The following is a 24,116-nucleotide window of genomic DNA, read 5'->3' as shown; positions in this document are numbered from 1 at the left end:
TACAAAATCTTTATATAATTATTTTTCACTTTTTAGTTCGTTGTTAGAAGTCGGTTTTTGTTTTTGTTAAAAATTAATTTATTTTACGATTTTTAGTGATGCGTAGATCTTAAAATGATGCTTCTTGAACGAGTGGTGATGGTGGTGGTAGTGGTTGTGATTGTTCTTTGTAAAACTTCATTTAATTAGCTATTATTTTTGTGCAAAGTTACATTTTGGTATATTGACAAGAACATACATAAAAATATTCGGGTGAATTCGGAATCTCCCTTTTTTGGAGTTGGTTGAAAATGAGAACATTCTCTTTTTTGAGATTGGTTGTAAAGAAATGCAACGATCAGGAATCTCACCTCTGAAATCAATTTAAAAAGTTTTTGCTTGTAACTATTATAGTATAATCAATTTTTTACCAAAAAAAAACAAACTTTCTCAATTTTCACCGGATTCCAAAATCGGAACCTAACCAAACTTTCACCAAATTATCCTTGAAGTGTATCCTTTCAAATAAAAAAAGAATCATCAAAATCGGTCAGCGCGACATTGAGATATTCGGCTATTTGTCGCGCACATACATATGTGATTTTCTCATAGATACCATTGTCTGATATGGACCAAAAAAAAATGGGACCATTCGGGAAGCTTCACCTTTCAAATAAAAAAAAATTTTTCAAAATCGGTTCACCCAGTCAAAAGTTATGAGGTAACAAACATAAAAAAAAATAAAAAAAAAAATACAGTCGAATTGATAACCTCCTTTTCTTACAGAAGTCGGCTAAAAAACCAGCTTTCACGCTGATTCCCCATACAACAGAGTAGGCATAGAGAACCTAGTGTTAAGATACTCCGTTGCTTATATTTCACCAATTTTTTCCAATGCGTGTAGAATTTTCATATAAACTTGTAAATTAATAATTATTTAATGTCTTAATTTACTTGTATGTACTTTACTTTACGCCGTATAAGTGTATGTCGTCCACCATTTACCATTTAGGCCAATTAGACGACGTGATCTCCGCTCATAAATATCCTCAGCCATAAAGTACCATATCATTGAAGTTCTGAGATTTATTTAATGATTCTGCATTTTATCTTCGTAGCAATATTTGTTATGTGTAATTTGCTGGTATAAATATAAGTATATTTAAAGTTTTATTTATAGTTGGTGTTTTTTACCTCGTATTATTTGATTAGGAAAACATAGTCTATTTCACATCTTGGTTATTAATAAAAATATAAGTCAGAAATAAATCTTTGCTGTTCTTGTATTGTGCTGCACCAATTCAATTTACACAAAAATCGTAGCCTTTTAAAATACATATCTTATATATACGCATACAAAAACATTAATATAAGAAAATAAACCGAACATTGAAATGTTAAATATTTTCATTTCTTCACTCTGGTAGCGAGACAAAGCGCGGCGTTGATGTCTTCAGAATCCAGTAAACAGCATGGAACGGAAACGGAGTGTTTCCACACTAGGTTCCCAGGTTCCCTCTGCCTACCCGTCATGTGCAGGACACAGTTTGAAGAAAACAGCTGCCACATATCATAACTGTAACTTAATTGCAGGAAATCACTATATTAAATTAATAATTTATACTTTGTAAAAGCTTATATATCTAAATAGTTTATTGGAAGCCCAACTTATATGTCTCAACGTTGCTGCTGTAGTAAAATATCCTCATGACCAGCCATTAGGTCCAAATAAAATAACTAGATCGCCATACTGACTGCTATTAAAGCAAATTTACTTTAAGTCCCCTTAATAAGGTGTAATATATAATATAGGTTCCATAATCTTAAAATACTTAGTTATATAACTTAATGTTTGCTATAAATAGGTACTAAGAAAATGCGTGTTTCTTTTTATATTAAACGAAAAATATATATATATGAACTATTTGGATATTTCATATATTTTTTTCTTTTGTGTTTAACAATATACTTAACTTATATATTTGTGTAATCAGTTTTAATTATTAATTTAAACAATAATAATTTATCAAAATATTATTTTTAATTAAATTTTTTAGGTATAGCATTCACACCTTGTAGGCTGTATTACGTATTAATTACTTACTTTTCAACTTAATTTCCCAAATCAAATGTATGCTGTATCTTTAATAGATAATCATTTGAAACTCATTTCGATGTAAAAAAAAATGTTTATTACTATACAGGTGTTTTTCAATGTCAAGGACAAATCCCACCCTTCATTATATTTGGCAATTGGCGATGCACATTGCTTAAGTAAGCTTTAAATATTCCCTGAGCACCTGCAAAATATACCAATACTTCATCAAAACTGACAGTTTTTTAAGTAAAATTTGGTTTTACGATAACATTTCGCGTTTTGCAAAATAACTATAGTTAGACAAAGACAATTTAACAGGTGGACGACTCAAATGAGTGTCAAAATTAATTTTCAGACTTCTTGTTATCTCAACCATCTTTCTTGAGGGGCTATTAGAGAGTAATTTATAATTACTTAATTGCTAGTTATAAAATTAATGAATTAAAGCGAAGTGTACCACCTTCGCTTCGTCTAGATTTATATTTAAATCATTTAATTCAATCTGACATCACATGTTGTCGAAAAAAAACAGAAATCAAAGTAAATGGGATTTACTAATATTTTAATCATATTACTAATTCAATAAATTCACTAAATTCGCTTTCAAATTACAGCATTATAAGCATTACAAAAATATGACTTTAAAATAATATAAATAACCCAATAAACATTTATTATATTGGAATATATCAAGAAGAAATTCTCAATAGACAGTTTCGTAATGGCACAAAGCAAAGTCTCGGTCAGGGCCAACGCGGTGGTTCACGGCGAGGGGGCGAGTGGGGGGCACGGCGAGGGGCAGTAGGGGGGACGTGCGCCGGCGCAGAGCGGAACGCCAGATCGTGCTGCACCGCCAAGCGCAACCGCTAAACCCACGGGCCACGACTTGCATTGCAACATCATTGTAACATGTTTTGTTCTAGCCCTTCGTCGTGTTGCCTCTTTCTTGATGCTTGACTTTCTTTTTCTATTTCTTCTACTGTTAAAATTAAATTTTAAGATTTATTTAGGTTTTAATTTTTAAAATAAGAATATTACAAAAGTAATTTATAAATAGAAGAGTAATATAAAGGCGTGTTCATAAATTAATAGATTTTACAAGGTAAACTCTCATGACACGTTTTTATAAAGCTAATTATAGCAATATGTAACGGAAGATAATTAGCAAATCTTTATATAGCGAGCGCTGTGCTGTGTGCGCTCGTAGCTGTAGCTGTCGCGTCGCGTCGACTGTAGATGTTGGCGTAACCGGTATCGTAAGTCGCGTAACGTTATCGCCACTGATGTAAGTGCTGCCGTGCCGGCACAGTCGCGGTGCCGCACGATTATATTACAATTTATTATTATTTTACTCTTAGCTTCACGCTATATCTCTCACACAGCAGGTTAGGCAGAGGGAACCTAGTGTTAAGACACTCCGTTCCCCAATTTCCGCTGAATTATGGAAGCATTGCGTAAAGAGTGGCTGAACTCAATGCCGCGCTTTGCCTCGTTACCAAAACGAAAACATTAAAAACCTATTTCATATCCTCGACTGGGAATCGAACCCACAACCTGTCAAGTTTACAGTCGCACGTTTGTACCCATGACTGGCCTGAACTGGTTTATATATTACATCCATTTTTAATGAAAACAATAGTGTAATATGGTCAGTAGAAACCACAAGAATAACAATGTCATTGTCAAAATCTTCTTTTACATTATTAAAAAAAAAATCATAATTAAGCGCGGAATTGACCGATTTAAAACTTGACCAATCAAAATCATCCTCGACGTCCGAGTGAAGTAAGAAAAGCAATTTCCATTAAGCCAAAGAGCGAACTGGGGTCGTCGATCTTACAGACCAGTGCGACCGGATCTCTGAGGAAACTTTTTATGTGACCGCCGTCCAAGCGTCATGTTTACACAAGAAACGACCGACATTACTTCTATATAACTTCATTCTATCAACAAAGCCTTATATACTCTTATGTATTCTTATATACTTTATATACTTAGTGCTCAGGAATACTGTCTAGATTCTTCAATTATGTCTTACGTCTCAGTTATGGCATAGCAACGCACGTTAGGCATATCTCAAGTAAAAAGCATTAAAGAAATATTTTATTTTATTATATACATATATGTATGTATATTGCATTAACGTAATATTGTATAAATTGTAATATTGTATGTATATTGCATAAATTGTTATCCAAAATTTTAATATCGAATTACCAAATAAAAAAAATAAAAATATTATAATGAAATATAACTAATCTATATAAGGTCAGTGTCAAAAATACACGAGAAATTGATAAAAATGGTCAGATTCCCTTTCAATATAATTTCACTGACTAAACTCAATGATCCCGCTATATGACCCGTACGCATTAGGGCAGTGTGTGTTGGCAGAGCGCTAAGCCCCACAATATACATATCACTGTATAGAGCCGTGCGCATGCGCAAGCACAAATCGTACGGCATTCCTGCGCCCGCGCAGCGCGTCTTTGCGCCCCGACCAGACAGAGACGGCCTAGGAAGATGATATAGTGCCATCCCGTTCGGAACGCTCGCAATCCTTTCCTTTCTACCTGTTGCACTATTACAAAAACCCGGTCCTTAGAGCCGCTACCTTACGTGAATTGAATGAGGATTGCGGGAGTCTACGGCTCGGCCCATATAAAGATGGGGCAAGGGCTATTATATGAAGACGACGCGAGGCAAAACCCGTCATGAGTCTGGATCCTCTATTTACTGGGAGGTGTGGACAAAAAAGCTTTACATTTGTGAGACGATTGCATAATAGCGACACGTTTAGGGAGCGGCGTGAGTGCGTGATTGGTAAATAAATCATATGTAGGAGCTGATATCTATCTATAGATAGATAGGTTTACGTAGATCGTAGGTATTAGGGAACGTGTATAAGATTTGAGACAGACGTTTAAAACGTCTTGCATTTTCTTTTTGTTTCTTTTATGTTATATTTTATAAATATTTGATAAGAAAATAAAACAACACCTCGTTTCACTTATGAAATATACGTAATGTTTGTACGAAATACAAAAAAGTGTGAAATATAAATTGTCGTGACTTTCGAATAGGTTCTTTTAGTGTTTAATAAAATCGTGATAAATGTGTTCATCTCTCGAAATTAGATCTATTCAGCGTTAGCACAAAGCTCGGTCGTGACGTGGCTGACATTCGCCGCTTGGTCCGTGATCTTGGCAATGGGCAATGCTGGCTGAGCGCTGCGGCGCGGCAACACTGCCACCCCTAGAACCAAATAACATTAAAACTGGTGCACTATCTTAAAATAAACAACTTAAATACAATACCATTTAGATTCATTTTCACTTAATTGAAATCCCACACTTACGACCTTTTTAGTTTGGTAGTTATTATTGCGGTCGGTGTACCCAGTTCGCCTCCCCCCGTTCCTCGGTCCCCGCGCCACTGCCTTTTGACAACCGGTATAGGTACATAGTACACATGAATACGAATGCTTAAGAATTTTCTGACAGGCAAATCACGTAACGAGGTGTTGTAACTTCAATTTTGAATATATTTCATTCGTAGGTTTAGATGTAAGATATAGAAAATAAGTAATTATATATATTCTTTTATCATTATGACGAAGAAAATTATTTGGTACATTTTATTATATGCATTACATAGATCCACTATCTTTGAAAATTTCAAAAATTGTTTTTAATTTTTCTCTTTTTTAGTTACGCGCTTAGTAGGATAGGCAGGGGGAACCTAGGAACCTAGTGTTTAGACACCGACCGTTCCCGTTAAGATACTTCCGTTCCCACTTTCTCGCCAAATTCTGAAGGCGTTGTGTATTAAATGGCGAAACTCAACGCCGCTTTGCCACAACCTGTCGCGTTTACAGTCGCACACTCCTGCGCCTCGACGGGCCTTAATAAGTTAAATTACATAACTACCTAATTGCAATAATAAATACTTAAAAAAACATCTTAATTTACGGATATTATAGAGATATTGGTTGATGTTTTAAAATAAAAACGAAATACTTTTTCAAATGAGGAACATTCGCAATGAACTTAAAAGCTCTAATTAATTCGTTATTAGTATTTATTATTTTAGAAATATTCTATAAAATGATTTCTTTGTTCCCTTAATCGTTATGAATTTAGTTGAATAAACAATAATCGCTATTTGAACATTGGTAACTTATTTTAATGTAATATCATGTAAGTTATTATTTGTATTTTGTTTAACTATCTATCAACTTGATGGTTAAAAATCTAGTTAATATACTTGTTCATTAACAACAATTATTAATGATTATAAATGGTTTTAAGAAATCAATATCTTCGAATAAAATACAAAAAATATATTTTTAATTAATAATTTATTGGTATGAATTATAAAAATATACTTTCATTTTGTAACTTTAGGATAAAAATATAGTAAGTATCACAGGCATTGTAAGTTGGTATCAAAATTTTACCCAAAAAAAAAAACTATTCTAACACGGAAGAGTAGTAGTTAAGCTCCAAGAGCTTCGCCTGAGATATTATGGCCACATTGCGGACAGACAGGAACTACTTCCTTTCCCAGGAGTTGGACCCCCGGACGCCCAAAGAAGCTATAGCTACAGCTGGATGTTCTCAGTATTGCAGGGCCGAAAGTGGAGGAAGTGGAGCTGTAATAAAAGCTAGAACCGAACTAATAACAGAAAAAAGTAGAAGACTTAATATGAACGACACAAAGAAATATTAAAGTGTAAGATATTTTTCTTTTCATTTTCATTTTATTTGCTTAATTAGACAAGTAGGTAAATAAACAAATATAAAGGCCAGCTTACAATATATATTTTCAAAATAATCACCTTGATTTTTTAAAAATAATTAAAAACGACAAAACGGCCGTCATATGCATTAAACCACCTAAAATAATTAACTATGTAGAAATACTGTTTGTATTATAATTCATATAATAATTGCTATAATTTAATATTTTTGTTAAACATAAGTTTTGAACGCGGTATCGTTCAAGTTTATTATTAGCGTCATATAGACCTCTGATTGGGATTGGCTATGAAGCTTGAAGAAGGTTGACGAGGACTTGAGAAGGTGGAGCGGAAACTTCGCTGCGCAAGCGCATATGTTCTGCAGAAATTAACACAATAATAAAAAATAGATTGTTTCTATATGATGATATTAAATTTAATACTTATAGGATAATTTAATCAATTATTTGGCATTTAATATAATGTTATATATAATATACATCGTATTTCTTATGCAATGGTAACTATAAAAGAACCCAATTACATTAATATATTTATGTTTATTAATTAAACACGAGTAGATACAATAGTTAATTGTTAAATATTCTTTTAATCTTATCTTTTGTTTTTTTTAATTAAAAATTAAAAAGATTCAATATCAAATAAGTTCATTAAAACGTTATCTTTTATGCAATTAGAGATAAAAAAAAAACAAAAAAATATATATTTTTAAAGTAATTTTAAGGAAAATTAAAAATTTACATTATGAAAGAGCGGAGCGAAGCCTTTTTATAACCAGGACATAAAAAGTGCTAAAAGTACAACGTGGCTGGCTAAGTTAAAGAACATTAGGATAAAAAGTGGAGATAGACTAGTAGCGATTTTTTCTTGTGTCCAATATATTTGTTGTGTCGAAAACATTAACATAAAGCTTAGCTAGTTGTTGACTAAGAAATACTTTGTAATTGATTTTTATCGAATTTTTAAATTTAAATTTAAATTATAATATCAAATTATGTACTTTATACGTATAAACAACAATAATTACAAAAATAAGTAAAATATTGTTTCTTCCTGATAAACCTGATAACCAAAACATTATGTCTTTCTCATGATAGAAGATAAAAAATCTTAATATTTTGAAAGAGAGGATAGATTCGAGTAAATGTAATTTATCTTTTACATACACAAAGAGGATACAAATAGAATATTAAACAGAGCCAGTTTAATATAATGAAATAATCTATTATTTCCAACTTTGAGAAACCTTAAATAAATTTCAAAAGACAAACGTCTGAGCAACGCACACATATAAGCGAAGGAGCGGTTAATCTCGATAAAGGCTCTCGCTTACTCACAATATATACCAGTAAGCCACAAAAAACTTAACCGTTTTCGCGGGATTCCACATTAAGAAACTGTTTGTAAAGATCTCCAAAAGAATAATCTCTTTTTTTTCTATAAAATAACTGGAGATCTTAACTAAAATTTTTAAAATTCCACTTTCTTGGTATTAGCAACAAATATTATTGAGAAAATTTTCACTTATGGCGTTATCAATAGCACTTGTACGACGTTTTGAAACTGGCGGAAGTACAAGTTGATAAATAATCATTTGAATACATAAAGCCGGAAATCTTAAGATATATCCATGTTCAAAGAAATTTGTTATTTCCGATATTTAGAAGGGGATTTAAAAACATCAAAAGATTTTGCTTTAGTTGCGAATATTTTATGAGTCCCGACGACAGAACAAGTTGTAAAGAGACATTTTAACAGTGTCTATCATAAAATGTCACTAAGGCATAACCAAAGTTATCTTAGGCCGCTTTAATTAAAGAACAAAAACATTATATTTTTAGTTTCGAAACATTGGTAATACTAAAGATAATAAAACTTATTGTTCGTATTTTATAACACGTTTTGTGGAGCCCCGTTCCTTCACTTATTATGAATACCTGGCGCTGATAGCTTTCCGTCTAAGGGATTTCATTTGCAACTAATCCTTCCTTAACATAAAAGGCGACCGACACCAGACATTGTGAGACTTGTACCTGAAACGTTAAAAATGAAATATTTAAATAACGTAAAAAGTAATGAATATGCAACTTTAATTGCAATTGGTCTACAAATGTTCGGCTCTGTGTGGCGGCAAAATTATAAGGCATTTCTTATATATAATTTACGTAATATTCTTTTTACATATATAAATGTTGTAATATACGTAGGCAAGATTTGTGTTTCATAAACAATATTATCTTTACAAATTTTGTTAGAAAATTCTTTTAAAGGTCTCTTTTTCTTTCTAAGCCTCTTCTGAATCCTGTATAAAATTGTATTTTCAAATAAATTGGATAAATATGTAGTGAAAGGACATATTAAAACAATTCTGATAATTCATATATTGGCTTCATCATGGTTTTTTTTTTGTGATTCATACGATGATTCGTGTGACACAGATATCAAAATACCTCTTTCATCTGTGCTTGACGACGTTATGACTAAAACATTAATATTTAGTAATAATGAAATAATTAAAAATAAAGAGTTGACTCTAGATAAGTTTGAAAAAGTAAAATGTCTTGATTTACAAGTAACAAAAAATAATAACTTATTAAATAACAAAAAGGTATAATATAATAGATATAAACATTATAAAATGTTTAAATATAAATAAATATTCCCTACATCTACGCCTACATCAATAAAAGACAATGGCGCTTTAAAAAACATACGGTATTATTAGTATTACGTCGGGACGTCTGTATGCGAGTTGCGAGCACTTTTACTGGAATCTGTATTTGTGATGGAGTCAGAAGTGGCTGAGATAGATGCGCGGGCGCAAGGGGCGCGCGGCGGGGCGCGGGCGCGGGCGGACCTGTTCGGGCAACGGTGTCGCGGGCACCGCACACCCACAACCTCTCAGTCCTGTCGCAGCGGCCAACGGTACTGGATGTGCCGCTAGCTGCTCCGCACACAAACAGAGGAGACTTACCGTGTAGTGTTATGATGCTAACTTGTGTCGATCTATGGACGGGGTGATATATTATAATAGAACTTGTGATAAACACGAACAAAAGGATCCAGTGCAGTGTTAATTAGCGAATAAACATGCCGAAGATATTCCTTATAAAGAAACGGCTGCACGAGCAGCAGCTCGGGCTACAGGAGGGTCAGGAGCTTCTAGGCAAAGGTGACCCGCTATGTCCTGGCTCTCCTCTGGACGATGGTCCCATACCTCTTCTCTCTAAGAAGGATAGAGATTGTCTTGGTGAGTTTTAATTCATGATATTTGTAAACGTAGTACATAATGTGTTAGATGTTCCAGTAGATTTGCAAACTATTCCACTGGCTTCTTGATTGTACTAAACTGCTTGATAAGAATTAAAAGAATAAACAGAAATAGGTCATTTTAAGTTATTTCTGTCACAACACATCTTCTTTATGAAGTGTGTTTTGACAAAAATATAAGAAGTTGTACTGAAACATCTATAGAAGATATATTTATTTTTTGCTTCCTCCATAACGGCCACTCGTTAAACCAAAAAAAAGGACACACAGACAGAATCCTGTTCTTGAGAACGCTAAGCTAACAAACGTCTACCTGTGCGACAGCGATCATGTGTGACTTGCGTGCTCTTTCGCATTATATTATTTTGTCAACTTATTTCAAACTATTTAATACTTTAATTATTATGCACAGTATATCTGGCTGTAGATAAAAAGGATAATATAACAGAGAAACTATTTAAATCTAGTTGTGGATTCTAAGCAACAATATAAAATAATATAAGAGCAAACAGGATGAGACGTCACCAAGGATATTAACGGTGTCAGGTTGTTACAGAACGTGAATCACAGATATAACTGTCATGTTTTTGCGTCTTTCCACTGGCTGGTTAATTTGCACTAGTATGCTAAAACTTGTATAGCGTTGTTATTTAATTTTTACCTAGACTTGCTAGGTATGTTTTAAATATGACAAAAATATCTATATCCTTATATATAAGCCACCTACCCACATGGCGTAATAATAAATCAATAATGCTTAGAATACCGTGATTGAAAAAGAAGAATAAACAGTACTCTTAGTTTTTTTATTCAAAGACCGTTTGTTAATACGATTCCAAGTGCAGACTCAAGGGCATCAGAACATTGACATTTTAATACTGTACGTTCGTTAGAAGTATACAAATTATCGACATCTTAATATGGTCGCGGCAAATACAAGCGATCAGGTAAATTTAAATACATTAAAAAGATAATTTTACATATTTTAAGATGTTATTTGACGTTTAATTAGAGTAACTAAATGTTAAATAAAATTAAAAACGTAATATCACCTCTATATTTAGTTGTTTTTTCCTATTGCTGCAGACATTTGCTGCATTACTAAATTAAAGATTATTCATTCAGTAAGTTCAATACAATTATTGTTTTTAATTTTCATTATAAATTATCTACAGTCTACAACAAATACATACATAAAAATAAATAAATGACAAATTGAATTATATATGGCAAGTGTATTCACGACAGGAACTGTGATGCGAGGTGTCAATGATTGCGGCACAATGGCGCGCTTCCGGCCGCCGCTTTGTATTTGGGTCAGTCACCGCGATCTCTGTCATTTCAATATTAACTACAATGCGTTTCCCAGTTTGCATAAACCTACTGTTTTTAACTACGGACCGTTACAGTTACAAGAACGTTGACATTGAATCGATAAAACGAAATCGGCATCAAAGCCTATCGCGAGATTAATTCAGAATTGAATGTAGTCAAAATACATACATAACATGTAAATTACTGACTGAGGCCCAGGAGGTGACGTGACAGGTGGCGGGTTCGATTCCTACAATTCAACAAATGAAATATTTAATATTTTTATACTCTGGTGTGAAGGCAAACAGATCTTAACACTAATTTCCCTCCGCCTACCCTGTATGCGGGATACATCGTGACGTTAAAAAAACATATAAATTACATATACAATATATAAATTAAAATTAAAGGTGTATTTATTTATATATGTATGTTCATTAAAGTAGTTTAAAGATTAGCAAAAACAAAGGCAGATCGATCGCGCCGTTACTTAGAGCCCGCATTCCCATTATCGGAACATTCGACATAAATAGCGAGTACCGAGCACGTCGTAATTCCAGGTGGAATGACACCTGTATAAAGGGCAACTTGTTAAGGTCAAGTGAAATAAAATAGGGGCGAAGGAACCTAAGGGGATAAGTCTCGACATTATTTTTAACATGGTATTACTATTTATAACTTAATTCGTACTTAATTTGAAAAAATAATAAAAATTCTCTTTAAATAATGCAATTACAATACAATTGCAGCAAATTTTTTTTTTTTGTTATGGTAAAAGTTTTCAAACTCAGTTCTTAAGAACCTTATCGCCTACCTAGTACAAAAGATTTCAACGCGTCATTAGAAGTATCTTCTTCCACGAATTACAAACATATCTTTAACATCAAAGCTGCCTCTAAAATGCTGTCTTGTTCCTTGTTTGTTTAATATCAATAGAATTTATTTAATATTTGATATATTAATAATAACAAGTATAAAATATTAAAAAAGATTTGACGCAATGGACAAACTACTAACGGCATTTAGACATCGATAACTATTTTCAATTATAATATTAAAAAAAGGATTATTTTTGGTGTATCATAACCTTATTATAACTTAAGCGGTATTTATAGATAAACAAAGAATATATTTTTAAACATAACGTAACAGTTAAAAATCTCTGAATGCGTTTCTATCTAAAAATATCAACTTAAATATTTCACTAGATTAAAAAAATTATATTTTTCACTTCGTATTTAACTAATAAAACAAGTTAATTGTCTATTTTTTTCTTAGTCAAAAGGTCTGAATAATATATTCAAATAATAAAATTTACCTGTTGTTAAAGTAAAAATGGTATAGATTATCTTAAAGAAACCCATTAATCCGTGTGGCCGACTTACTAGCTATTGTGTCGCGGCCATTGTATTGGTTTTAAACGTCTTTTTACTATTCTCAAAAAGTATTGATAAAGGAGTATAACTTATCTTGATACAAAAGGAATATTCATTGAATTACTCGTTCTTAGAAAATGTAACTTAGGAGAAATATATACTAATCGGCTTCACGCTGTATCCCGCACACAGCAGGATAGGCAGAGGGAACCTAGTGTTAAAATATTCCGTTTCTCATTTTTCGCCGTATTCTGGGGGCTTTTTGCGTGTTGAGTGGCGGATTCCAACGCCGCTCTTTTGCCTTTAAATTACTTGGGAGAAATTTATAAATTAGTTATTTTAAAATCATTATTTTCTATCTTTACCTATACAAAAATGTATCAGTTATTAAATAAAATAATATGCTATATTAGATACCACTTAAGGCGAGTTGGTCGGTTGGCTGTTTTTTGCTTGTCCGCACTTAGCGTAAGATGGTTTGCACGTGTTGTATTCTAGGAACGGTCACACATGTCTTCCTAAAATATTTAAATCTGCAATTTTGCTAGTAAATGACGAGATACGAGCTTATTTAATTGTACTGTAGTTACAGATAAGGTATAAATGTGCGTATGTTTATTATTTCTGTACTTTCGTACAGCTGCTGGACTTATACAGATCCAGTTTTTATCGACTTGATGAATATAAAACACTTTTCATATGTTTTTTTTTTCATGGTTAATCTTGTTTTTCTATTATTTTCTTATTCTTCGTTTTCTCACATGTTATATAACATAATATTAATAACGTTAAACAAAATTAAACAAAGAAAAACACATATCATAAAAAAAATCAAAGTCATGCTATCTCAACTATTTAATTAAATTGAAAAGCCACATTCGAGAGTAATAACGCAATAATCATTGTGACTAAAGCCTGATTTTATATACTGGTCTCAAGTTTGAGATCGGTCTTAAGACGCCGTTTACATTGATAAATTATATATCTGAGAACCTAGGTGACGGAAAAGTCCGTATCTATTAAGACACTTCCATTCCGCACTTTCCGCTAAATTGTGGTAGAGTGGTAGAACTAAACGCCGCGCTTTGCCTCGTCACCAGAGCGGCGAAATGGAAATCCTCAAGTTTTTCGCACTTCCCATTGTGTTCCCACTTGAGGATTTCCATTCGGGCCCACAACTTGTAGGGTTTACAGTTGCACGGCTGTGCATATGATTTCAAAAGGGTATGTTCAAAAAAAAATATAGCAGAATAGGATCTTTTCATTTTTAATAATCATTATCTATATACTTTCTTAATTAGTTAGTTTTTAGTCGGCAATTACGAAATGGCTCTGTGAATATTTCCAACATAACGCAATACAAAAAAGTTCCATTTAGTACTTCTTGTCTCTAAACGAACGGCCACAAAAACTGGTGAACGCTTTATTATTACTTTGATCACAGCGTGAATCACAACCAGATTTGGCAAGGGTTAATGACCCAAATATGTTTGCCGAAGTTTTCAAGGCTAACACCGAATAAATTGGTTTGCTAAACAGAAAAAAAACTCCGGTATCTAAGAAGGCAATCATTTGTTTTAGTTGTTAGTCTTCCTACTCGACGGAGGTTATTTCGGATTTATTATGTAACTTGTCCGTTAACTTTGCTGTTCATTTATTTTACATATGTATGTATTATTATTAATATGAAAATGTCTGTCTGGGAATTTATTTTCTAATGTAATAATAATCATCTTCGTTTGTTTTTTCTTTCATATACGTATTCATATTCTGTGAATTAAAAACATTTAACATGAAACATGTTCCGTATTTTAGAACAAATAAAAATAAATGGTTAAGTAGAACATTTGAACATTGTCTTCAAATATAAGCAATCGTGGGCGGCATTCAAAAAATTGCTCTAAAATGCCTACACGAAATGATTATCTTCTGTAGCATGACACAACAATGGCAGACATGACCTTAAGTCTCGGGACATATACTTGCAAAATGCTATTTTTATTTACAATTTAAAAGTTACACATTTATTACTTTTATAGACTCAATTAACAACGTACTTTAGGTGTTTATATATATACTGTAACTGTAAGTACTGTAAATTATTTTTTAATAATTGGAATGTGTGATGATAATAAAAAAAATTAACTAAATATTGTCAAACTAGCTTTAAAAAATCACACGTATTAAGTGTATACTCGTATATTAATATTATATTTTAGGAAAAATACAAGTTTAGTTTATTAACTTTAGCCAAACAAGTATCATTGATGTAAGTAAAGTCTTCCACGATTCTCATCAGGCGAATGGTAGTTTTTATTGGTTTCGTAAAACACATGTTCTAGTGAAGGTGGATATTGTCTATATACTTAAGTCCGTATTTGTAAATAGCTCTTAAGTTTGAGATCGATCTTGAGATTCCGTTTTCATTCATACCCTGTTATATTCATGCAGTTATAAAAAAAAATCTTTCTACGACCTTTTATACTGATCGTCAGCGGCCATACTCCCACATCTTTGATATTCCGTGCGCTATCGGTATTTATTTATGTTTATGGAAAAAAAAGATTCAACGGAATTTTATGTACCCTGCTTAAAGCGGTTCTTCATAGCTGTCTTACATTTTAATACTTTAAATGCTACACGCGTCCGATAACCCCGAACACAAGGACATGCTAGTTTGCCCGTTCTTGCTCGCTACTTTTTTGTTATATACATAAGCACAACCTGTTTCATTTAAGCCGTTTTGTGTAGACTAATAGTCAATATGTAATTCTGTAAACTAAAAAACTATTACTGCAAAGTTAGAATCGAGACGCCGAAGCTAATACTGTAGTCTAAATATATGTATATTTATTTACAGTAAAGTCCGTATGTAATAATACCTATATCAATCATGAAGTAATATTAGAAAAGGCTAAAACTAATTTATTATAACTGTGGCATATTAAAAATATATTTTGGCGATGATTAATGAACTAATAATTGTACTAAACCTCCACCATAATATCAGCCACAGAATGCGTTTAGCACATTAAATTCACATAATGTGATGACGAAATGATTGTTTGTGCGATATCATCGTCATACTTTGCTAAATTACCATATTAATTATCGGTAACGGTACACTACGAGTATAATATAAAGATCGGGATTTTTAAAAAGTAATTTTGTAAAAATATTTTATAATTAACAAATAATAATTTTATATTAAATTCAATAATTAAAGTGCCTAAAACTTTGCAAACAAATTATTATAACGAAGAATATTTTATTAGTCTTTAATATCAAACAATACTAGAATTAGGAATATCCAAAAATCTATACGAAGACTGCAGAAGGCTAACTGAAACATAATGGCCAAATAATGAGTGCTCGCCTTCAAGGTTGCTCATACAGTTTCTCGACAGGAAACAGCGAGTAACTGAATAGATATGGACATGGTAATTACGGGGCCTTGACTTACCGTTTTAGAATAAAAACCGCACTATTTAAATAGAGCTCGTTAACAATGACTTCAATGCTAAGTATTATAGTTATTACTCAGTACATCGCTTAAACTTTATATTATTGACAGACCACAAAGAAAATTTTAAAGAAAATGTGATAATTCTTAAGATTACGCTTTAAAATATTATAATAAGATATATTTTAAGAAATACATTGAAATACAAAAATAAATAGTAAAATTTTGAAGTATAAAACGAAGCATAAAATGTAATCTGTAAAACTGGTTCTATTCTTACCTGGACGGTTGACAATATGTAAGAGACGGAGAATGCTAATCACAGTATTATTAAACTTACTTTGACATTGAATGTCTTATTTTATATTTATTTTTATATTTATTTATGTAAGCTATTTAAAAGATTTGAGGTATTATCCTATAAAACTGTTTTAGTTTTACTTCTATACGCTTATATTTTTAATAATAGATTAATTTAGTATATAGGTAATCTTTTCTTTTGTTCTTCAAATTATTCAATGCTAAAAATATACGTAGTAGGTTCTATACATTCTCTTCCCTACATTACAGTATGTTATTAATTTAAAGCAATAATAAGCCAGAGGCCGTTTTAGAGTTGTATAGAAAAATATATCAAACTAGAATTACATTGTAGATATTTGATTTGGTAGTGAAGGTTAAGAACCCAAATTATTTATTTGGTAATGTGAATGTGGAAGTTTGCTTTGTAAATATTGATTATTTTCCAAAGAAGTTTTGTAACGTTGTAAGCCCGTTTTTCATAAAACGTATCTGAGTAAATAAATCATACAATATTTTACGGTATTTTTGATTGAGCTTATTATATAAGAAGCGATAAATTTTCATTCTTTAATTCTTTTAATGAACATATTAAAATATCCTTACATTCAAAAATAAAATGTTTAGCATTTAACATTAGTTTGTACTTTTAATATTCTGCTGCCAACTAAAGTGTTGTATGGATGATTTAAAGATCCAGTTAATAATGTCACGATCGCTCGCTCAGACGCATACAATTACGGAAATTAAACAAAAAGAGGACCCAACAATGCAGGCATCGTCCTTGGGTCCCTAACAAAAGCTGAGAAAGGGCAAAGGAACTCGTTTTGATCAACCTTGGAACTTTCACTGACTACCTACACATATTTGACTACTACTAACAAATTTTAATAGCAGCACTTCCTTCCTTATTTTAGCATTTTACTTAAAAAATTCTACATAGAAAAAATATTAGGATATTATCCAAAAAGCATTAATAATTACCATGACACACAAATACATACACATCTTCGGTAGCTTTATAGGTGTGTATGCGGAGGCGAGTATTACCGTTATGGAGGCACATACCAGTGACGTCACCGAGGCCTTACGCCGACGTTACACGAATACGTTACAAACGAACAAGAATAGATTACACAAAAACTTGTTTTAAAATAGCCTTTATTTTAAATATCTACGAACACTTCATAATTACATCCAAAATAACAAATTTCTCTCTTTATTTCAGATCGCGATGTATTCGGAGAATGCAACGCCGCCAAAACAGCACAAGAAAGACGTACTAAAGAACCTAGGAGATTTATTTCATCAATACTCGGTGGCGAAATCCCATACGGAAGCCATAGAAGCATACATGTGCTTACCCAAGCAGAACGAAAGCAATATTTACCGGTTGTGGCAGAAGATAAAAAAAATGATGACAAACCCCTTATCAAAGAAGAAAAAGACTTATTAGAAACTGAGCCAGTAGTTTTACCATCTAGAACTTCACCTTCACCTGAAACTGCTCCATCTCCTGGTATCGATAATAATGTCACCTGTCAAAAAGTTTCCGTGATACAAAGAACACCTTCTCAATCACAATTTCGTGATAATAAAAAAGAATTATCAGATGTAACTGTTCCACCTACATTGCCCTCTTCTGAACCGGAACAAGATCAACCCATTGATTACGTTATTGCTAAAAAAAGAGGTGAGTCTGAAGACGAAGAAACTGAAAAGAAAATAAGAGAACAAAGAAGGACTAGCAGCTCTAAAATTGCTAATGGCATTTTAGCCAGACCGGTTTTAGTATTACGAAATCGTCCTGGGGGTAAAGTTCCCGGTATTATCAATGCTGCAGCTGGCCACGGGCGTTCAACAAGCGGAAATAGTTCAAGTGGAAATACGCAGAATACTGGAAGTTCAGGAAGCTTCAGTTCTAGCTCTGGAAGTGCGGCTCCGTCATCAGGTGGAGGAGGAGCTTTAGGAGGAGGCTCTGGAAGTGGTGGAAATGGTCGCGATGGACGGTCAAATTATGGACCAAATAGCCCACCAACTGGAAGTCTTCCACCATTTTATGAAACCTTAGGACCATCTACTAAAAATGGTCAAAATACTTATAATGCCAATGGAAACTTTTCAAACGAATTTAACATTATCAATGGTTTCAATATGGACTGCGAAAATACAGAAAATACACATACTAGTTTTACAGAACAAAGCAAGCAATACTCATTAATGCAGAATGCAAATTATGGGATAGCTTTAAAAGATGAAGAAATTGACTATGAAAACAAAATTGAAAATCTTGGAGCTATAGGAAACTACGGAAATTTCGACGATTCCATGGTTGTCGATATGGGGGAAGATGGCATAGACAATAATCAATTTTACACTACTTTAACCTTTGCTCAAAATGAAGGAATATTAAGCAATTTTTCCGATTCTACTGAGGACTTTGCCAGTTTACTAAATAATCATGTTGAATCGCTCGACACTGAATTGCGAGAATCATCTTCAATTACACCAGACTCGGTACATAACGCTGTTGATATAGAAACTTTAGCGGAGCAAGTCAATTTAAGTAGACAGTACTATGCAATAGCAAGCCAAGAACCTACCGTCGCACATGCATTCGGCAAAGAAAGGCCCGATTTATTAATGCATATTAACCCAGGACTCATTCCACATAATGAAGGCCAAATGCAACAACTTCAAATTCATGTGCAACTTCAACAACGGCAGCAAATGTTATCTCCAGGATTCCCTTACGCAAATCATCCTTTGGACCTGGACTCGCCTACAGGTGTTTCCTTACCATCACCTGGTGGAAACAACTCATTGGACGGCGCCAGTCACATCGAAACATCTTCCCTCAGTCCAGCTGCTGCTGTAAGTTTCAAGAAAGGCTCAGTCAACGATAGCAAAATTCAAATCTTGCAACAAAGGGTAAGCATTAATTGATTTTAAGGCGAAGCTCTACAATTCAGTGTTATTACAAATTAAAATATGTTGATAACATTGAAAATAAATATCACACATCTTTACAAATGCTGAGCCTGAATCAACATATGCTTTTTCCTATGCAATTTTAGAATTATATTATATAATACCAATAAAGAGCACAGCTACACTTGATTAAGCTCAGCTTTATTAATATTATATTTACATTTCTTACCTATATATAAGCTGTCCTATAAGTGATCGTATTATAATAGTAATTTATTTCTTTACAGCTAGGACTACCAGCTGAACTACCATTGGAATTCATTAATGGCGGACATGGTGTTAAAAATCCATTAGCAACTGAAGCTAATGCAAGGCAACGGGAGGAGGAAAAGAATAAACAAGTATTAGTTAGTGAGGATGATCCAACAAAATTCGTTTGCAGAATATGTTCTAAGAACTTTACATTACAGAGACTACTGAATAGACATATGAAATGTCATTCGGATGTTAAACGATATCTTTGCACATTTTGCGGCAAAGGATTTAACGATACTTTCGATCTTAAGAGACACACTAGAACACATACTGGAGTACGTCCCTACAAGTGCAATCTGTGTGAGAAGTCCTTTACCCAGAGATGTTCTTTAGAATCTCACTGTTTGAAAGTTCACGGAGTTCAGCATTCCTACGCCTACAAGGAAAGAAGAACAAAGGTATATATTCTCTTATATTCTGCATTTATTTATTAAAAGTACATAAGCAAGAAGATAAATAAATAATAAATATACAAGCTATAAGAAACAATAAATTATACTGCGATTCAAAAAATCTAATAAATCACGCTGTATCCCGCACACAGAATAGTTAGAGGCAACATAGTGTTAAGACACTCCCCAACTAGTGTTAAGAAATTCCCCACTTTCCACTTTCGAATTCTGGAGGCATTGCGTGTTGAGTGATGGAACTCAACGCCACGCTTTGCTTCGACACCAGAGCGAAGAAACGAAAACATAAATTTAAATAAATGTTTCATTTCCTCGAGTGAGGATCGAACCCACAACCAGCCGCGTTTACAATTACTCTTTGTGCCCCTACTGGCCTCAATTCACTTCATAGAAATCCAAAAACATTATTAACACATAAAGAAACAATCAATAAATTTGTATTATTTATTATTTCCAGATGTATGTCTGTGAAGAATGCGGTCACACTACGTCTGAACCTGAAGAACATTACATGCATCTGAAAAAACAACATCCTTACTCTCCTGCTCTATTAAAATTTTACGATAAACGTCACTTCAAGTTTACAAATGCAACTTTTGCAAATCAACTATTGGGCCAGCTTCCTATGCCAGTCCATAATTAATTTAAATATTATAAGCAATTTTGTACTGAATTAGTACTTAATATATAATTGTCGGTAACTGTTCGTACAAAATTAAAAAGAAACATTCCGTCCGTTGATAATTTGAAAAATATATTTAAATCCCAGTGCGGCATGCTAATTTAGATTATGAAAATTATATAATTATCAAATACGCTGTCTTCCAAACTTAACGTAGGTATTATATCAATTCGTAACCGTTCTGCGATTTGGACAAAAAGAACATTAATTGTTCTAAATAAATACCTTTTCACAGTCGAAAAATCCGCTGGCCTTTCTTGACTAAAGGCATGACTGCAAAAAATCAAAGTATCGGGTATTATGTGCAATCTTTGGTGATGGTACGGGACTAATAATAAGTTTAGTTTTAGATTTCAACGTAACAATTAGTTTTAGTTCATAGATATTTCTAATATTATTGACATTATTTTGTAAGTTTCATTTCAAATCGGCGTCAATTGAATTAGATTGGGCGGCGTGGCGTGGCGTACATCACATGCGAGTATTACAATTTTCGCTGGCTTGAAACGAAGCGTAGATTATGATTTGGATGACGATTTTTGTCCAAATCATATTATAAATCTAAATCATTGCCAATAAGGCCTTGATGAAAAAAACTCAATAATAAGGAAATTCTTTCCTCGTTTAGTGATATTAGCTTCTAATTCTCTCAAATTATTAACATTTTGTGGTAATACATGTCACAAGTTTAATGTACTTAATGTTGTTTGTTCTACGTTGGTACTTATGGAACACTTTTTGAATATGTTGCAACCCTTAACGGGTTGACGAAAGTCGTACCAAGTTAAAATGCATTTCTAGAAATATTTATATTATTTAAATTATAGAGTCGATCGGGGTACAGTATGTGCTGTGAGTGTGTGTCTGTGTGTTAGAACTATCTAAGTGTGTAATTAAGTTATTTTGGGTGTCAATTGTTATAGCATAACTAAACATCGAGATCAACATTGTAAATTTTTTCTACTTTATGCTAAATATTATTGTTTCTTATGCTCAATTTTGATTCATTTGCGCTTTCACAGCGAAGCTTGTGGATATAATATGAAAATTGTAAATATGTCTAAATTAGCAAATAGTAGTAAAAATTAAAATAACACTAAATATTTTAGTTGTACCTAATTAGTGTATATGAGATTTTTAAAGAAGTTAAAATTGTTATAATATTTTTTTATAATTGGATAAGACTCGATCTGAACGTTATTTTGTATGTTGGCTTATCATATATTTGTTCCATGTATTGTGATTGCGCAATGCCTTGGTTTCAACTGCACATCTTTTGCATTTAATAGCATTTTGAATTCATTGTCAAGTTGTAGTTTCATATTTTGGAAACTCTCTTGTTATTGTGTATTGATAAGCAATATATACAGATTAAAACATTTTTATGTCTTTTATTTCCTTTACATAAATTGAACACCACTAGAAACAAATGCTTATTTCATAATTATAACCTTATCTGGAAATCAAAATCCATAAACAAACAAAAAAAATATTAATACTAACGATTTCCCCTGGGCCTAAAATAATTAAACTATAATTATGTTTGGCCCAGGGGAAGTAAAATCATATAATAATTTAATAGAGTGTACGAGCTAAAATGATCTTAGTAAATCGACGCTAAACACTTATAAGAGACAGTCGTTAAGTGTATAACATTTTTTGTTTATATTAAAATGGAAACAGAAAGAGAGTATCTTTCAAAACAATATGCAAGTTATGTTAATAGTGTTTATACGTTGCCATTTCGAATACCAGCATTTTTTAGGTTTCATGCAAACGACAGAGAAATTGTCTGCAAACCAATAAAAAATATATGTCAAGGTTTCCTATTTGTCATATTTTGGAACATTATAGGCTCTTTCTTTGTTTATAAACTATATTTTTTTCATCTGGAATATAAATGTGTTGAATATTTTGGAATGTTATTGTTTATCCTCTCACAAAATATGTGGATATCAAATGTTTTGTTCTTTAGTCAACGTTCTGGTGTGGAATTGTCAAAGAAGTGTATTGATATCGACGTACTTTTAAATGTCAGAGAAACCCAATTCATGAGGAATATTTTAATTAAAATATATCTATTTTGCTGCGCTTGCTTGTTTACAGTGTCCACTATAACAACTTTCGTGTTCTTCTTCACTTTCAAGTACTACAATTTTGTTGCTATAATTTCGCTCGCTATTTTTGTGATTTTATTGCAAGTAATGTATGATATGGCACTAGCTTTAGTAACAATTGCATTTGTAACTTTGAGAATAAGATATCTAAATACAGCTCTTATAAAATATGCTAAATTGAATATAAATTACTTCCCAAAATATTTTTTATTTGATGGTATATTTTGGCGAGAAAAATTTAACGATTTAGTGAAATTTCACGAACGAGCTAATAACGAAGATTTTATAAAGTCATACAAATTACTATTTGTTTTAATTGATAGTGTGCAAAAAACTTTCAGTTTTATTGTAAGTATATTATAAATATCATACGTATTATAAATATTATTATTATTTATTTTAATAAAATATTTTTAATCTCCACCTCAAAAGCCGGCTACGCACCTGTATCTCCTCTGGTGTTACACGGGGTCGTGGGCGGCGGTGATCACTTACCATCAGGTGACCCGTACGCTCGTTTGCCATGTCTTTTTTTTTCATAAAAAAGTCTTCTCTTTTACAATTTTAACGGTTGTCAAACCTCTAAATAGTTCGATATTATTCAAAGCCTTTACTTGCTAATTCATACATTTGTTGACAGATTGTAATCTGTTTATTTCATGAAACTGCAACAAGCTTTTCTGTAACACAATTAGTTATTTTATACATTCGAAAAAAAGTAAGTTTTTATTACTGTTTATCTGTATAGTACGAAGATTATTTTCATTACTTATGTCTGTAACAACATTAAATAGAAATAAAATAATAATTATTATTTTTAATGTTAAATAAAATAATACTTAAGTTTGATGTATTTATATCTACTTCAGGACGTGCAATATGTGATACTCAGTGTGAATGCAGCCTGGATCTTGAGCACTACTTTATGCGGTGTTCTCGGTGTCCAAGAGTTCGATGTATCATATGAGGAATTACAAAAAACCAAACAAATATGCACATATATATTACTAAAACCTTATGCACCAAGTAAGTTGTTACAATTTTTGTAAAAGTTCAGCGTATGCCATTTAGATTTATAAGGTAAGTAAATATCATATTT

At 32.3% G+C, this 24,116-nt stretch overlaps 1 protein-coding gene across 2 annotated transcripts; it reads left to right on the top strand.

Annotated features, from left to right (window-relative positions):
- Window positions 1-9,731: 9,731 nt before the first annotated feature.
- On the top strand, window positions 9,732-22,281 carry ovo (transcriptional regulator ovo). Of its 2 annotated transcripts, none has more exons than XM_085200668.1 (4): window positions 9,732-10,089; window positions 17,791-19,436; window positions 19,781-20,206; window positions 20,676-22,281. In XM_085200668.1, the coding sequence occupies exons 1-4, from the start codon at window positions 9,930-9,932 to the stop codon at window positions 20,859-20,861; spliced, it is 2,418 nt and encodes an 805-aa protein (XP_085056794.1). In that variant the 5' UTR covers window positions 9,732-9,929; the 3' UTR covers window positions 20,862-22,281. The 2 variants fall into 2 exon arrangements, with proteins under 2 accessions (XP_085056794.1, XP_085056793.1); XM_085200667.1 differs by having other exon boundaries at window positions 17,791-19,493.
- Window positions 22,282-24,116: the final 1,835 nt, after the last annotated feature.

The sequence above is a fragment of the Heliconius melpomene genome, chromosome 17 (assembly GCF_056956725.1).
Source record: "Heliconius melpomene rosina isolate 202511_hmr_F chromosome 17, ASM5695672v1, whole genome shotgun sequence".
Classification (NCBI taxonomy): Eukaryota; Metazoa; Arthropoda; class Insecta; order Lepidoptera; family Nymphalidae; genus Heliconius; species Heliconius melpomene.
The sequence above is the reverse complement of the archived record's forward strand: the minus strand, read 5'-3'. Positions and strand labels throughout refer to the sequence as shown.

Excerpts from the sequence above, each read along its gene's own strand:
- ovo (XM_085200667.1), top strand. The coding sequence starts at position 9,930 with ATGCCGAAGATATTCCTTATAAAGAAACGGCTGCACGAGCAGCAGCTC. Across the intron at positions 10,090-17,790 it reads GAAGGATAGAGATTGTCTTG|ATCGCGATGTATTCGGAGAA; the intron begins GTGAGTTTTAAT and ends TCTTTATTTCAG. Across the intron at positions 20,207-20,675 it reads ACAAGGAAAGAAGAACAAAG|ATGTATGTCTGTGAAGAATG; the intron begins GTATATATTCTC and ends TATTATTTCCAG.